The sequence below is a fragment of the Bos indicus genome, chromosome 12, assembly GCF_029378745.1.
Source record: "Bos indicus isolate NIAB-ARS_2022 breed Sahiwal x Tharparkar chromosome 12, NIAB-ARS_B.indTharparkar_mat_pri_1.0, whole genome shotgun sequence".
Lineage (NCBI taxonomy): Eukaryota > Metazoa > Chordata > Mammalia > Artiodactyla > Bovidae > Bos > Bos indicus.
This window is the reverse complement of record NC_091771.1, coordinates 74335092-74353241: the sequence shown is the minus strand read 5'-3', so window position 1 is coordinate 74353241 and position 18150 is coordinate 74335092. Positions and strand designations below refer to the sequence as shown.

Sequence of the window (18150 nt, the reverse complement as noted above, 5' to 3'; positions counted from 1 at the left end):
GGAACTTATATTACATTAGAAATATTATAAGTAGGTAATGATAAACAGAGGACTGAAGGTTTTTAAACCCTATCTTTTACAACTATAAAATATTTATAAATCCATGAGTTTATACTGATTCTGATAAAACATAAAATAGACAGGAGGAAGGGTAAGCTCTTTTTTGCAATAGAATACCAACTCACAAATGTAGACAGGCTGACAGAAAAGTATCATATGGCAGCCATCATAAATAATTCAGACAAAATTCATCATTGGCTGAATATACCATGAATGTTCAGGGGTTGGGGGAGGCATGGCATTTTCATAGACTCAAAATATCTTCCTTGATTAATTCTTTAGGGAAGAGTTACATTTTTAAAGTGGAAAACTCTGGCAAACACCAGGCTAAGCAGAGTAAACATTACTAATAATGAACTTACTGACACCCTTGGAATTTTTTTCTTGCTTCTTTAAAAATTTATTTTATTTAAGCATAGCTGATTTACAATGTTGTGTTAATTTCTGCTATTCAGCAGTGATTCAGTTATACATATACATACATTGTTTTTCATATAAGTTATATAAACAGGGTGACAATGTACAGCCTTTTCTTTCTTCTTTCCCAATTTTGACCCAGGCAGTGGTTCCATGTCTGGTTCTAACTCTTGCTTCTTAACCTGCATGTAGGTTTCTCAGGAGACAGGTAAGGTGGTCTGGTACTCACATCTTTAAGAACTGTCCACAGTTTGTTCTGATCCACAGTCAAAGGCATTAGTGTGGTCAATAAAGCAGAAGTAGATGTTTTTCTGAGCAGAGACCATATGGCCCGCAAAGCCTGGAAATGTTTTGACTTCCTGTTAACAGGAAAACTCTGCCCACCCTGCCCTAGGGCTCTGCTATTCTAAGCATGGACCAACAGCCCTGGCTTGGCCTGGAAGGCTGTTAGGAACATGGAATCTTGTCTGTACCCTAGACCTATTGACTTAGAATCTCCGGATCCCAGGTGAGTCCTGCTCACATTAGTTTGAGAAGCGCTGGTTTAGAGGCCCTGCTCGGGTCATCCTGTGGTTGCACCCTCCCCAGGTTCAGGCAGCCAGAGAGGACCAGGGGGTGTGGCCACCTGGAGCCCTGCCCCCTCCAGACCGTGCTCTGAGCACCTGGGCCCTAGAACCCTTGCTCCAAGTGCCAGTGCAGGCCTCCCCCCTGGGGGCCATGTCCCAACCAGACAACTGGTCAAGATACAGTTGTTTGTGGGACAGGAAGAGGGCGGCCTGAACTTGGACTTGGAGGCTGGGGGTGCTCTTGCTTGAGCAGCAGATTCCTCAGGGCACAAACAGGGTCAGAGCCAGAGGTGGGAAGAGCAGGGGGAGGGCTGAGGGCTGGGTTGGCCCCTGTCTCTGCTGTCCTGCCTTCTGGCTTGGAGCTGTGTCCAGAATCCCATTCTGCCAGTTATTAATAGTTAGGAAGGTATACTTGACAATTTTGTTTGACTGATTTATAACTTTTAAATATTTAAGCATGTAGTATGGGCTTCATTTATACTCTTGACCAGGGACCACAGATGTGAGTGACAGGTCTGTTAAATGCTTCTCAAAGTGTGTTCAGAGGACCCCCTCCATCAAAAACCACTGGGTTATTGGTTAAAATTCGAATTCCCAGGGCCCACTTGTGTAACAACCTGAATCAGATCTTTGGGGCTGAAGCCCAGGAACCTGCATTCTGACCCCTTCCCTATTGATTCTGATCCACAGCGGAGCTACAGGAGCACTTGTAATGGAGGGGGGAGGGGCATGGAGAGGAGCTGCCCCAAGGGGCAGGAAGCATCAGAAGAGGGAGGTTCCAGGTCAGAGGAATGTGCTGACCAGGAGCTCACACCTTCTTGCTTCTCTCATGATTCTCCTCGCAACCTGGCCTGACCTCACCCCTGGGAGCTGGATGCAAGGAAAACCTTTTAGAATGGGACAAAAGTGTCTTTCTGCCGACCATGAGGTTCTTGGGGGCTGCCCTTCAGAAGGAAGGACCCGACTCAGGGGCAGTAGGAGCAAAGGGGCTGCGGGCACCTAGAGGGATCACACGGACCCACCCAGGGAGTCAGGCTGAAGCTGCTGAGCAGGTCTTTGGGCAGGGAGACCTCCTGGTCCCACGGGACACGGGAGGAGCTGGGATAGACTGTGTGGTCACACCTGCCTGGGCTCAGAGGCTGCATCTGTCAGTTATGAGTCTATGACATTGATCAAGGTCCTTAAGCTCTGTAAGATGGGGCTTCTAATATTCTTCAAGCTTATGTTAAAATTAAATGTGATAGTCTTATGTTCAGGCCTGTGATACTGGCAGGATAGGCAAGTGCCATGGTCTTTGTACTGCCAAGAATCTCTGTAGCCACCAATGAGCCCAAAATCGGCATGATAAATAGTACAAGAAAGTCCACTTGGGCACAGCCCTGAAGGCCAACCCTTTTGGAAGTGCTTCTCATGCCAAGAGAATCGTGCTCGAAAAAGTATGGATTGAAGCCAAACAACCAAATTCTGCCATCATGAAATGTGTCAGGGTTCAGCTCACCAAGAATAACAAAAAAATCACAGCCTTTGTACCCAGTAATGGTTGCTTGAACTTTATTGAGGAAAGTTCAATATTGATGATATTCTGGTTGCTGAATTTGGTTGTAAAGGTCATTCCTGGAATTTGCTTTAGGTTGTCAAAGTAGCTAGTGTCTCTCTTTTGGCCTTATACAAAGGCAAGAAGAAAGACCAAGATCATGAATTTGGATGATGATAGCATGATAGTAATACATTTTCATATACCCCCAAAAAATTAAATGTGATAATTAAATAAAAATACATCCTGCCACACAATACTATAAGGGGCAGCTGCTGTTTACTGCAGAGAAGGAGATGGCACCCCACTCCAGTACTCTTGCCTGGAAAATCCCATGGATGGAGGAGCCTGGTGGGCTACAGTCCATGGGGTTGCGAAGAGTAGGACACGACCGAGTGACTTCACTTTCCCTTTTCCCTTTCATGCATTGGAGAAGGAAATGGCAACCCACTCCATTGTTCTTGCCTGGAGAATCCCAGGGACGGCGGAGCCTGGTGCGTTGCCGTCTATGGGGTTGCACAGAGTCGGACACGACTGACGCGACTAAGCAGCAGTAGCAGCAGCTGTTTACTGGGACATTCATTACCTTACACCTCTGCCCTTCTTGATGCTGGATATCATAAGCACTTGTCACTGACTGTGCTCAGTCACGTCCAACTCAGCAACCCTATGACTACAGCCTGCCAGCCACCTCTGTTCATGGGATTCTTCAGGCAAGAATACTAGAGGGTTGCCATTTCCTCCTCCAGGGCGTCCTCCCCATCCAGACATGGAACTTGCATCTCCTGTGTCTCCTGCATTGGCAGATTCTTTACCACTGAGACTCTTTACCTGGGAAGCGCTTGTCACTGGCTATCAGCCAGCGGTCTTATCACGACCAATTTCCTCAAACCCCCCAGGGGGCGCTAGTGGTAAGGAATCTGCCTGCAAATGCAGGAGAACCAACAGAGGCAAGTTTCATTCCTGGGTCAGGAAGATCGCCAGGAGGAGGATATGGCAACCCACTCCAGTATTCCTGACAGAAATCCCATCCTCTGTCCATGGGGTCCCAAGGAATCATCATGACTAAGCACACGCACACACCTCAGACCCCAGGCACAGGAATGTTCCAGTCACAGACATGTGCCAGACCTGTGCTTGGCCAGTGGCCTGGAGCTCCAAGTTTCTCTGCCTAGGAGTGACTCCTAAAGTTACTGCAGAGCTGCTCATCCTGTACATTTCCAAGGATTTCCCTCCCAGAAAGCCACATCTTGGGACTCAGATGTGTGAAGCTCAGGTTTGTGAACTAAGACTGTGGTGGTTTAGTTGCTGAGTCTTGTCCAACACTTGTGAACCCATCGACTGTAGCCTGCCAGGCTCCTTTGTCCATATGGGATTCTCCAGGAAATAATATTGGAGTAAGTTGCCATTTCCTTCTCCAGGGGATCTTCCTGAATCTGGGATGGAACCTGGGTCTCCTGCTTTGCAGGCAGATACTTTACTGGCTGACCTATGAGGAAAGCTCCAGAAGTGAAAGTAAAGTCACTTGGTCGTGTCCCGACTCTTTGCAATGCTATGGACTCTAGCCCGCAAGGCTTCTCTGTCCATGGGATTTTCCAGGCAAGAATATTGGAGTGGGTTGCCATTTCCTTCTCCAGGGGTTCTTCCCAACTGAGGGATCAAACCCAGGTCTCCCGCATTGGGGGTAGACTCTACCATCTGAGCCATCAGGGAATCTTTTAAAAGAAGTAACTATAGAAGTGTGACCCTTGGAGAGGCACTCATACACACTATAGACTGTTCTGTAGCCAGCTTTTAATAACATGAGTGAACTGATACTGTCAGTGTCTGCCCATAAATCCTGTGTGGGTGTGTGTGCTTAGTCATGTTCGACTCTTTGCGACCCCATGGATTATAGCCAGGTAGGCTCCTCTGTCCATGGAATACTGCAGTATTGGGTTGCCATTTCCTTCTCCAGGGGATCTTCCCGAACGAAGGACTGAACCTTGCAGCTTCTGTATTGTCAGGGAGATTCTTTACCACTGAGCCACCAGGGATACCCAACTAGGCTGGGCTGGTTATGAAACCTCCAGGGACAACCATGCTATACTGAAAATCACCACCAGGGGGCAGAAGAATCATGTATCTAGGTGAGCAGGGTGGAAAGGCCATGGAATGAGGGGCCAGGAAGACCTCACAGCGGGCAAGAGGTGTCACAGGCCCCCAACTCACCCACCTCATCTACACCCTAGACACAGAAATGCACCTTCCTGCTCCTACAGAATCACCTAATTTGTTTACTTTGTTCCTTGTCCAGATAGAGTCCTTATAACTTAAACATGGAAAAGGCCAGTGGTTTGTAAAATCACCAAGGGAGCTCTGTAAACCCAGTGCTGAAGCCTCATATCAGTAAAATCAGAATCTTGGGAGAGGGAAGGCAGGAATCAGCACTTTAAAAAACCCACAAGAGAGCAGCCAAACAAAAACCTCTGTTGGAAATATAAGATCTCATTTCTTCCCAAATGGCAGCTGCTTCCATTGCTAGAAAATGTTAGTTGCTCAGTTTTGTGTGACTCTTTGCAACTCTATGGACTATAACCCACCAGAATTCCATGGAATTCTCCACATAAGAATACTGGAGTGGGTTGCCTATTCCCTTCTCTAGGGGACCTTCCCAACCCAGGGGTCAAACCCTGGTCTCCTCCACTGCAGACAGATTCTTCACTGTCTAAGCCACCAGGAAAGTGGAAGACAGTTTGATTTCTTCCTGTTTTGTTACTGACTCTCCCCAATCAGACCCCAAAGGCCAGGGGGTTTCATCTGACAGCTGTGCGTGTGTGTGTGTGAGTCACTCAGTAATGTCTGACTCTTTGCAACCCCATGACCTGCAGCCCACCAGGCTCCTCTGTCAATCGGATTTCCCAGGCAAGAATACTGGAATGGGTTGTTATTTTCAGCTCCAGGGGATCTGCCTGACCCAGGGATCAGGCAGATTCTCTACTGCTGATCCACCTGGGAAGCCCCTCTGTCAGGTATGGCTTGTGCCCATAGAATGTGCTCCAGAGGACATGCTTTCCCCTTAAAACACCCCTGGGACTGCTGTATGTGATTCCTGTCAGCTGGGGGATGGGCGATTCTCACAGGACAGGCTCAGCTGTGCTGCCCGTGGCTCCAGATCATAGTGTCAGGCTCAGCATCTCTGCATTTGGCCCTCAGAGCTGAGGTGTTGGTGCAGCCATTTTGCATAAAGGAGTCTTGTCTGAAGGGCCGGGTTGAGGTTTCTGCACGAGGCGCCCTGTGAACAAGTGAAACTCGACTCAGCAACAAAGGGAGAAAAAAAAGGTAACACTTTATTTCATTAAGTATTAGTCAATCGGTCATGCCCAACTCTTTGCGACCCCATGGACTGCAGCCTACCAGGCTCCTCTATCCATGAGATTTTCCAGGCAAGGATACTGGAGTGGGTTGCCATTTCCTTCTCCAGGGGATCTTTCCAACCCAGGGATGGAACCCAGGTCTCCTGCACTACAGCAGATTCTTTACTGACTGAGCTACAAGGGAAGCCCTTGTAGCCCTTATTTCATTATCCAGATTCTATTTTACTCCCAGGGAATGGTTGATGGGCTTTGTCAGTGACTGTTCTGTCGCAGCCCAGCCTCCCTGAATATTAAGGGCCCCACCTTACCTTTAATGACCGTTTCCTTGGTTACCTGTGGAGATAATCTTGATGAAGAGAAAGAGACGGATTTCTCCTCTATGCCTGAAGATCCAAAAGGGAAGGTATTGATATAATAAGTTTTGTTTGTTTTTTTAATCCATAAGGTAACTCCCTCTTGGCGGGGGCTTGATGTTGCTTCTGAAATAAGTGGGAGTCCGTGGTGCCCTTCATCTGAGGAAGACAACCTGGTATTAGTTAAATAGGAAAGGGAAGGACCTAGGCATCAGGGTACACAGAGAACCAGGTCCTGATTCCCAGATAAGAGGCTAAGATGGCCTCATCACTGTGGAAACAGTGTTTCTGTGCTTGTGAGACAGGAAGGAATGGCGTACAGATATTGAGAAAAACAGGATCCCACAAAAACTGGCTTGAACCAGCTAAAATCAATATAGTGTTGAGCATGGTCTGGTCTCTGATCTCTAACTCATTACACCTTCATTATAACACTAAAATTCATCCCCCTCTCACCATGACTGGTGCTGTGATAGTTCCAAGGCTGACCACAGAAGGCCAAAAAGTGATACCGAAGAGGAGCATCTGGCTGCTCGCCACTCAAAAGCCAATAAAGAGGCCAGGTTGGTGGAAAGGAACATTTACTTTATTTTGGATGCCAGTATGTACTCTTGCCTGGAAAATCCCATGGGCGGAGGAGCCTGGTAAACTGCAGTCCATGGGGTTGCTATGAGTCGGACACAACTGAGTGACTTCACTTTGACTTTTCACTTTCATGCATTGGAGAAGGAAATGGCAACCCACTCCAGTGTTCTCGCCTGGAGAATCCCAGGGACGAGGGACAGGTGGGCTGCCGTCTATGGGGTCGCATAGAGTCGGACAAGATTGAAGCAACTTAGCAGCAGCAGCAGCAGCATGTGGTGAGGGGGGAGGATGGGCACCTCTGCAAAGGCTCACTCCTCCTCCCTTGACAATGAATGGACAAGAACTTTTATAGACAGAGGGAGAGGGTTACGTGTAGAAACAGCAGAGTCAGCGCTGACAGTCATCTTGAAATTGGTCATTGGTGGTCTGACCAGTGTTGTCTTGATTGTTTTAAGTACAGTTACTCTTCAGTTCCAGGGCTGGTTTGTTCCCATTACTCGAGGTCAGTTCTCAGAACTGTGGCAGCTTATGTCATGGCTACAGTCCGGTTATTATGTAGTTCTTTACCTGGAGGGGTTTTCAGTACCTATAAGACAGCTCACAGGATATGGCTCAGAATATTATCTATAGCCCTTGAGAAGAAATTAAGAGGTCCTTGACTATGCTTAATGACTACATTATTATTATTTGGTCTCCTTTAACTGTTTTTCTTGGTATCTACATGTTCTCACTTCTGGGATTAAACATATTTTTTGGCTAAAGATTTTCCACAGACAAAAGGTAGGCAGAGGACATGGGGGGCAAGGACCATAGGGTCCTGCTCCATTTCAAAAGTGTGCAGCGGTTCAGTTCTTGAAAATCCCTGTTCCTTCCCTGGAATAGCAAGAATATCTGCCCCACTTATTATCATATGAAATTACCCAGCCCATGACAATTAACAACCCCATACCCTGGGCCCTCTCACCTTCTGAGAGGGTCCACATTCTGACTATGGAGTGTGTGTCCCTGAATAAGTCCATTTTCACTCTACTTCAGCTTCCTCTTCAACTCTCTCCTGCAGGAAGCCAAAGACCCTCACTTGGAAGCTGGTCCCTGGTACTCCCACGTCTCCCAGGATGAGATATTTCCTTCTCCTGCACCACTTGTAACATGGAGGATGAAGAGTAGGGACTATAAATCGAAATTGATTATAAAGCAGATGATCTAGTTTGAGGAAGAGTTCTTATTTATCCTCCTGGTGTTGTTTCTTAAACTTTAGCAAAGTCTGGTTTCCACTTTTCTGGGCAAATGTTTTTTAAAATGTATTCTGTTTTTAAAATCAACTCTGTTGTGGGATTTTTAAGGAAGGATGTAACTGGGTTCTCATCTGCTCCCTAGCTGGATGGCACACACTTCATCTCCCTCTATGGCATTCTTTCATCCTGGCTCACAGACTCTGTAAGCCTGCTGCCTCCCCCTTTCTGAATTTTCCAGACCCCAAGTGGGAAATCAGGTTTTTACTTGTAACACAAGATGATGGTATGGGAATCTCTTCTGCAAAGTGGCCAACTCACCTGGCTTCTAGCTGGAGGTAAGGCACCAGTCATACTTGGGGTGGGGGTTCTATCATATCTGATATCCCCCTACTTTGTCCTTGCCTGGGAGGTTGAGGATGGTGACCATTGGGGACAGGGATCTCTCGCACTCTCCCTCTTGTCCCCAGACATTTGCTCTCCTCTGACTTGGGTTTCAATCTCTCTTCTCTGGAGGAAAATTCAGTTGGTTAAGTTTTCTTGAAAACTGTTCTCTTTATTCCAGCACCAGTGGCCTTTAAGCTATAACCTCAAGAATTGCATTTTCATTCCTTTATCACAAACATTTATACCACAGCAAGGACAATTTACTTGCTCCTTGGAAGGAAAGTTATGACCAACCTAGACAGCATATTCAAAAGCAGAGACATTACTTTGTCAACAAAGGTCCGTCTAGTCAAGGTATGGTTTTTCCAGTGGTCAAGTATGGATGTGAGAGTTGGACTGTAAAGAAAGCTGAGCACAGAAGAATTGATGCTTTTGAACTGTGGTGTTGGAGAAGACTCTTGAGAGTCCCTTACTGCAAGGAGATCCAACCAGTCCATTCTGAAGGAGATCGGTCCTGGGTGTTCACCAGTCCTGGGACTGATGTTGAAGCTGAAACTCCAATATTTTTGCCACATGATGCAAAGAGCTGAGTCATTTGAAAAGACCCTGATGCTGGGAAAGATTGAAAGTGGGAGGAGAAGGGGACAACAGAGGATGAGATAGTTGGATGGCATCACCGACTCAATGGACATAAGTTTGGGTAAACTCCGGGAATTGGTGATAGACAGGGAAGCCTGGTGTGCTGCAATTCCTGGAGTTGCAAAGAGTCAGACATGACTGAAAGACTGAACTGAAGGACAATTAATTTAATATTCTGATAAAGTATCTTACTATAATAACCTCCACTTATTAAACATCCCTTCTGCATCAGAAATTACAACAAGCACTTTCAGATAAACAATAACTCCACGAGATAGTTATTACATTTTGTTTTTTACTTTTGCTTTGTTGTGGCGCTTGGGACCTATGTTGTGTCATGCAAGATCTTTTGTTGTGGTGCATGGACTCTCTCATATGGAGCAGTGGGCAGGCTCAATAGCTGTGGTGCTCAGGTTTAGTTGCTCTGCTGGCATGTGGGCTCTGAGTTCCCTGACCAGGGATTGAAACTAACTTCCCTGCATTTCAAGGCAGATTCTCAACCACTGGACTACCAGGGAAGTCCCAGATATTACTTTTAAATACCCATTTTACAGATGAGAAACTGAGTTCAGAGAACATTGTCACTCAACTAGAGTTGGAAGAGTCGCCCCTGTTATGAGGCAACTGACACAGCTTCTGGGAACCTAAGAGTTTCCAGTTTTTGGAGGGATCAGGTAGAAAGAAAAGACAAATGTTTTAATTCTACTTACAAAGATGTAATTTTCCAAATTGTTTTAAGTCATAATTAGCTTGAGGGAAAGGATTTTCTTATGTTGGGAAAACACTAACTTAAACCAGTAATATTTTAGAAAAAAACAATAAAATTTATAAGCATATTTTCCAGTTCACTCAGCAACTAGTCCTTTTTGTTAATGGTTTTATGAAGGCATCAGGTTTTCCATTAGGACTCTATAATTTCTTACAAAGTTTAGCTCTTCATTTGAAACTTATCAGAAATCTGTACTTGTCAAAAGTCCTTCCTATGGATCTTCTTGAAAATGAAGCACTTTTACAAACACATCTTAGTACAGCAACAACTGTCTGTGAATGATGAAAGACTTTTGCATACATGTGCATGCTGCACAGGTTAATAAACTGTTTTTCTCTTGTTCATCTGTCTTATATCAATTGAATTTCCCAGGTCTCAGCCAGAGGACCTAGAAAGGTAAAACAAAAAGGAATTCTCTCCTCCATTACATGGTATAAAATATACATAACACATGTGAGCTATCTTAACCATTTTAAAATGTACTATTGTGGGCATTGATTAGATTCACATTGCTGTGCAATCATCACCACAGTCCATCTCCAGAGCTTTTTCATCTTCCAACTGAAACTCTGTGTCCATTAAACACTCCCCACCATCCCCCTTGCCCAGCAAACATCATTCTACTTTGTGTTTCTATGATTTTCACTAGTCTGCTGCTACTGCTGCTAAGTCGCTTCAGTCGTGTCCGACTCTGTGCAACCCCATAGACAGCAGCCCACCAGGCTCCACCACCCATGGGATTTTCCAGGCAAGAACACTGGTGTGGGGTGCCATGGCCTCCAAACTAGATCACTGCTACTGCTGCTAAGTCACTTCAGTCATGTCCGACTCTGTGCAACCCCATAGACGGCAGCCCACCAGGCTTCCCTGTCCCTGGGATTCTCCAGGCAAGAACACTGGAGTGGGTTGCCATTTCCTTCTCCAATGCATGAAAGTGAAAAGTGAAAGTGGAGTTGCTCAGTCGTGTCCGACTCTGGCGACCCCATGGACTGCAGCCTACCAGGTTCCTCCATCCATGGGATTTTCCAAGCAAGAGTACTGGAGTGGGGTGCCATTGCCTTCTCTGACTAGATTACTAGTTTATCATAAAAGGATTCAAGTCAGGAACAGCCAGATGGAAGAGATGCAGAGAGCAAGGTAGGGGGAGGGGCAGGGTCTTCCAGGCCTCTCCAGGTGAGTCACGGTTCCAGCACCTACACATGTTCACCAGCTGGGAAGCTCTGTGAACCCCATCCTATTGGTTTTTTACTGAGGCTTCATAGAAGCATACTTAGGCAAGGTTGATTAAAGCACTGGCCATTGGTGGTTGAACTGTTTCCAGTCCCTCTTCTCCCTGGATTTGGAGGGCGGGGCTGAAAGTGCCAACCCTTTAATCAGGTGGTTGGTTTTTCTGACTAACAGATGTATTCACTAAAACTCAGGTGTAGTTGAAAGGGGCTTGTTACAATTATCAAAAGATAGGGGCTGGTACAATGGGACCACCCAGAGGCATGGTATGGGGAGGGAGGAGGGAGGAGGGTTCAGGATGGGGAACACATGTATACCTGTGGCGGATTCATTTTGATATATGGCAAAACCAATACAATATTGTAAAGTTAAAAAATAAAATAAAATAAAAAAAGATACTTTTTCACTCTTAGAGCACCTAAGGGTTTTAGGAGTTCTGTAACAGCAACAGCATGAAGACTAAATAAGTATTCTAATTATAAGTCACAACATCACAGTCTTCGAGGCTCATCCATACTGCAGTACATGGCAGAATTTCCTTTCTTTTTAAGGCTGAATGATACTCCACTGTATGTTTATACCACACTTTGTTTATTCATTCCAGAAATAATACTTTTGAATGCATTTTTCTTCATATATATTCATATGGGCTTCATATATGGGGAAAACGTTTGAAGTTCTTTATTTCCCTCTTGTACTGATACCTGCTTATTAGCTCATTTAAAATTTATTTAGTTGAGAGATAAAGTAAACCTTGACTTCTTGCTTATGTACTTTTCTTTGTGCATGGGTTCACTGCTGAGTAACTCCTTCATGCCACAAGAAGAACGTGTTTTGGTCTTTCCTTTTCCCTCCTCTTATTAAAACAGGATTCCTCCAGGGCCAGCCTAGCAGTAGAACAGACACTAGGGAGCCTGAGGCTGTCATCTCAGTAGCTTGGCAGCTTTGTGCTTGTTATCTGTGCTCACTTCCACTGACCAGTATTGGCCACTAGCTCAGTGTGTCTCGTGATTGGGTGTGGGGGGGTAGTTTATCCCAGGTAAGCCCCCCAGGATTTTGCTCCATTCCAGTTGGAGACCTTCCCACAGCTCCCTTGTTTGGTCCTGATGAGGGCAGCGTGCCCAGAGGGCGAGCTGCTATCTCCTTCTGCCAGCTTTCTCTGTCTTCACCACAGCTGAGGGGCGTTTCTGCTGCAGCCTGCCCCTCCCTCTCCATCTTCTGGGTGGGGGCCTGGGCTCAGAGTTTGGTAGAGTTTGCAGCCCAGTTTGGGAACGTGGGCGCCTGGGGTCCTGCGCCCGGTGCCTTGCGGTTCCCCCACCGCCTCCATCAGCGGCGCCTGCGGCCTCGCTTCACACCTGCGTGTGGCCCCGGGCTGCCCCCACCCCACGCCCCCGGCCTGCGCTGGTCCAGGCCGGCAAGATGCAGCCGGTGTCCCCGGAGGAGAAGCCCAACCCGCTGCAGGACGCGAACTTCTGCTCCCGGCTGTTCTCCTGGTGAGCCCCGCCTGGGCTGAGACAGCCCGCCCCTCAGGGCCAGTGCCTGACGCTGCTGAGCCTTGCAGGGCCTGAGGGTCAAGGGTCAGGACGAGGGAGCGCTTTCCGATGGCTGCTTGTAGCGGTGGGGTCTCCCCCCGCCGGCCACGGGGGTCCCTGTCAGCACCCTCTGGGTGAGGCGACGGGAAGGGGTAGCAGGAACGGGAAGAGGGACCTGGTGGCGGGGCACAGGGTCTCCCTGCCTTGCAACTCGCTGCCCCGCCAGCCTCCTTAGTCCCAGGGAGTAGGAGGGGCAGCGGGAGCAGGAGGGAGGGAGGCTGAGAACCCAGGCTGCCCAGGGCTGGTCACCGCCAGCGGGAGAAGGACTGGACCCCAGTACGCCATCCTTAGCTGGCTTCCGCAGGACAGCTCCAGATTCATAGTGAACTATGAATTCAAAGGGACTTTGAAAACTCCGGATTCAAAGGGAACTAATTCGCACCCTTTCCCCACTAAGCAAACAGCCCTGAACCACTTCCTTTATCTAGTTAGTGCTCTGCTCCTGTTGTCATCTTCCAGTAATGTCCCTACCTTTCCCCATATTTCTTAGGTGACAGCTGAGTCCAACTGCACTGGGCTCCCTTGTCCCTGTGTCTGTGACCAGGTCTCCCTGCCTCCCTCTTTCTCTCTGTATGCATCTCTCACTGTATATCCTGGTATCTAGTTGTGACACATTTCATGTATGTAAAACACTATTGTTTTTTATTTAATGAAAATGAAAGTGAAGTTGCTCAGTCGTGTCCGACTCTTTGAGACCCCATGAATTGTAGCCTACCAGGCTCTTCCATCCATGGGATTCTCCAGGCAAGAGTACTGGAGTGGGTTGCCATTTCCTTCTCCAGGGGATATTCCCGACCCAGGGATCAAACCTGGGTCTCCCGCATTGTAGGCAGATGCTTTTACCGCCTGAGTCACCACAGTTTATTGAATGGGGACACAATTCTTGAACCCATTTTACTTTTACCTGGGATACACTGAGGACTGGAATATGGATTTGACCAGTCCCTGTCCTTACTGTGAATATTTCCACTTCCACCTTTGAGAGTCACCTTGGGGATAGGGTCCCTGAAGCCTGTGGGGTCTTATCTGCATCTCTAGCCTTTCCAGAAGCAGTGCAAGGTCTTGATGCAGGTGGTCTTGCCCAGGAGTCCTTTAGTCCTGAAACCACTGAAGGGTCCCTGAGCTTCAGTGAGGAGGAAGCACACAGATGAAAAGCGGCTCAGAGAGATGAAGGTCTCAACTAAAGTTTTCCATCCAGTAGTTGGGACCACTAACTAGATGGGCCTCAAACTCTGGGTTTAATCACACTTGGGTGATTATTATATCTTTCATTTCTGGACCCTAAACCATTCATCTTTCTCACAAATTCTGACATTTCCTTTTTTTCATATGGGAAGTCCTCGGGGAGCCCCAGGAAACCGAACCTTCTATGCTTGTTCTGATGGTGGTGTATTCAGTGTGTGTATCTACATCTCTTGGGTTTTTCGTGGCGCTTAAGGAAAGAAGGTCAAGAAGGAAAAATATGGGTGTAGGTTTCCCTATTGGCTTAGTGGTAAAGAATCTGCTGCAATAGCAGGAGACCAGGTGACATGGATTCGATCCCTAGGTGAGGAAGATCCCCTGGAGGAGGCAATGGCAATCTACTCCAGTATTCTTGCCTGGGAAATCCCATGGAAAGAGGAGCCTGGCAGGCTACACTCCATGGGGTTGCAAAAGAGTTGGACATGACTGACTAAATAGCAACAACTGTAAATGATACTAAAGTAGAGATACCTCTCCTTAACCTCAGGCAGGGCAAGGAACTCTCCAGGGATGTTCTGTTTGTGGATTTTCAAAATGTGTATGTATGCAAATGGGATGGTGAGGTGAGGACTTCTCATTGGTTTGGGTAGACACGCATTTCCAATTTTCCTGCTGAATTGGAAGGAGCTATTACCTCTTATTTTACGTGTGAAGTCACTGAAGCGGAGAGGTTGAGTAATTTTTTTAAAACTTTTAATTTTATATTGGAGTACAGCCAATTTACAATGTTGTGATAGTTTCATGTGGACAGGAAAGGGACCCAGTCATACCTGTACATGTATCCATTCTCCCCCAAATTCCAAGAGTTTGAGTAACTTGCCTGCATCACACAGCTTAATAGCGAAAGTTGGATCCCCAACCAGGAGTCTGGCTCCCGAGTCTGTGTTTTCCTGTATGTAACTGCTATTCTGAGCTGCTTCTCTTTGGATACTTGTTCTTAAATGCAGGGAGAAGGCGAATGCACACACATTTGGTCTTGTAGGCAGGAGGTTCTCAAAGCAAGTTCTTAAAGTTCTTGCTGTTAGAGATGATGCTTGTGAAACAGCTTGAAAATATTCAAGCTTTAGGTACCTGTTCTCAGAGTATGGCTCTCAGACCTTCTCATCCTCCATCCTCATCACCTGGGAGCTTGTTAGAAATGCAAATGCCCGAACCCCACTGCAGTCCTTCTGGCCAATTCTGTAAATTTAGAAATGGTGGGGGTGGGGTTAAATAAGCTCTAAGTGATTCTAATGGAAGGTGGAGGTTGGCTTCTGCTTTAAGCCACTCCTCCCATTGGCAGTTTTCCTTCAGTGTTAACTTTTAAAAAGGGGTCCAGACCTTGTGAAGTTAGCTGGTGACCACAATTGCCATCCTGTATGTAAAGTCTGAGGTACCCTTATGATTTCCTTGTGTCCCATACTCGCTGTCCTGGGAAATTGAAATGAGCCCAGGCAGGAAGTACTGCCCAAAGACAAGGCCCACCTTGTAGAGAAGAAGTGAGTTTTCATCTTCTCATTGGGTATTTGCTTTTCTTCTCACATTTCATCTGCTTTCTAAACTTGTAAATGATGCCAGTAACTAGATTATTGACTCTATACAAATGACCTCACTGGGGTTTTAGTGTTTTCACAGCACAGGTAGGACTTAGAGTCTAAGAGAAGGCATACATTTTGACTATTGGTAATTGTGAATTTTAGAAAAGAATATATATATTTTTCTATTTATATAAAAATATTAAAACTATAGAAGAAGAAGGGCCTCCCAGATAGGTGGCACAGGGGTAAAGAATCCATCTGCCAGTGCAGGAGAGTCAAGAGAGGTGGGTTTGACCCCTGGGTTAGGAAGATCCCCTGGTGTAAGAAACGACAACCCACTCCAATATTGTTGCCTGGAGAATCCCATGGACAGAGGAGCCTGGTGGGCTATAGTCCATCGGGTCGCAAAGAGTTGGACATGACTGAGCACACAGAAGAAGAGAGGAATAAGGATTTGTTTTTATTAGCCAGGTCTACTTGCTGATATTTTGGTTATTTCTTAGTCTTTACCCTAGAAATCTTTGCATATCTGCACATGCACGGTTTTTTTAAAATCAAAATTATAGCTCATGATTTTTTAGAATTAATTTTTATTGACATATAGTTGCTTAACCCTGTTATGTTAGTTATGCACCACAATGAGACACCAGCTCATACATATTAGGAGGGCTCCCATGGGGAAAAAAAGGAAGAAAAAATAGTGTTGGCAAGGATGTGAAGAAACTAGAACCCTGAACACTGACGGTGGGGTTGTAAAATGGTGCATCACAAAGGACAAATATTTTATGATTTGATTTACATGAAGTCCTCAGAGCAGTCAAAGAGAAACAAAGTGGCCTTGTGGTTGCCAGGGGCTGGGGGCAAGGGAAGTGGGGAGTTAGTGTTTGATGGCACAACAGTGCAGGATGAAGAGAGTGCTGGAAACTGGTTGCACAGTAATGTTAAGATAGGTAACAATAATGAATCGCGTGCTTGAAAAATCATCAAGATGGTAAACTTTATGTTGTGTGCATTTTCCACAGTTTTGAAAAATTTAATGAGAAAAAAAATGGCACCTGATGTGCCTCATTTGGAAGTGTTCCTGTGTTAGAGTCTAGACTTTGCCACTTCCTGATTATGTGGCTAGTACCTCTAAGTATTGGCCTCGAGAAAGTGGGGAGAAGACCTGGAGAGAACACCTCCCTGGGATGCTGAGAGGGTCAGCGATGCTCTGAACAGGACAAGCGCCCCCAGACAAACAGCAGTCATCACCACCACAGAGCGCTTGAGTAATCCCAGGGTCCCCAGTAGAAAGCCTCTGAAAGTTTGATACATGAGGTTACAACAACAGCAGCACCAACAGGAAAAAGAAGGACTGCTCTCCTTTCCTGGCAAGGACGCAGGCAATGAAAAGCCATGGACTCTGTAAGAGCCCTTCCAACCTCCTCTTCCCGTCTATAAAAGTGCTCTCCAACCCTGGCACTTTGGGGACTTACACTTGGCTCTCCACAAATGCAGACCTCAAACTGCAATTCTCTGCTGATTCTGGATAAGCCCATCTTTGCTGGGGAAATATTTTGCAGTCTGTCTGTTTCAGGTCAACAGAGGCTAGGAATCAACACACTGGGGGACCCATGGAAGACTCTGAAAGGCAAATTATCCACTTGATACCTCTGAAAGGACACTAGTCTCAGGCTGATCAGATACAGAACTATAAAGACCAAAAAAAACAAGAAGAAACTACAGGAGATAAACTTAAATTTGTTAGGCAGTTTATTTTGCCGTAAGGACATACCAATAAATTTGACTATACCTTTGGAATGTTCTACTTCTTGCTTGAGGCTGTGGTTATTGTATAAAATTACCAAAACTCATCAAAGTAAACACTCACTGGGAACAGATCAAGGTCAGAGAAAGAGCCCTGGAAAGCTCACCCAGCTTCCATCTACAACATGTGGGTTTCTGACTGTTAATGAAGAATAACAACTGGTATTCTAAAAATAGTGCAAAGAATCCTAGTTTGAAATTAAACATTTCTGTCTATTCACAATTGCTAGTTACTGAGGGCCTAACAGGCCCAACCTTCCTAAACTATCTCAGCCCTTGGCGAGTTCACATCCCTCCTCATGTCATCAGCTTCTCTGAAAATTATCTCCAGAGAGTCTGTCTTGACATCAATGACAGTCTTCGCATCCACACTCCCTTTGCAAGGGGACAGTTCACTCACTGAGACATGGCCAGTGTCAGGGAACAAGAATTTAACAGCTCCCTGATGGGCCAAGTGCATGTAGTCCAAGATCCTACACCACCCTTATCTCTGGGGACAGGTCCTGCACTCACCCCCAACCTGCTGGCCTCTGGGATGAGGGAGGAGAGAAATGCAGAGCTCATCCCAGAGGCTGCAGTGAGGACAGTGGGGCCATCGCCAGGGAGAGTCTCAGCAGACTGGACAGTCCATTCTCAGCTGGACACGATTCATTAACTGTGCTTCTTATTTCCAATAGTGAGGAATAAGAAATACTCAATAAACCACAATGGGAAAATGGACTGTTTTAGGGAAAAAATGGGGCCTATCCTATATCAAAAACTAAAAGAAGTTCTAGCTGCCTTTACTGTTAGAAATAAAATAAGAAAAAAGCTAAAATAAAGCACATAGATTTAGATGATGTTCGGATTTTTAAAAGATATACTACAA

The 18150-nt window shown here is 46.2% G+C and overlaps 1 protein-coding gene and 1 pseudogene across 1 annotated transcript in view; both read left to right on the top strand.

Moving 5' to 3' along the window:
- The first annotated feature begins 1966 nt into the window (after positions 1-1966).
- LOC139186163 (small ribosomal subunit protein uS12-like) lies at positions 1967-2751 on the top strand (annotated as a pseudogene).
- Positions 2752-12544: 9793 nt separating this feature from the next.
- The window catches only part of LOC139186162 (ATP-binding cassette sub-family C member 4-like), a 183774-nt gene continuing 178168 nt past the window's right edge, over positions 12545-18150 (top strand). The window contains exon 1 of the mRNA XM_070799967.1: positions 12545-12618. Within this exon, the coding sequence (XP_070656068.1) occupies positions 12545-12618 (74 nt within the window). The remainder of the gene's footprint in view (positions 12619-18150) is intronic.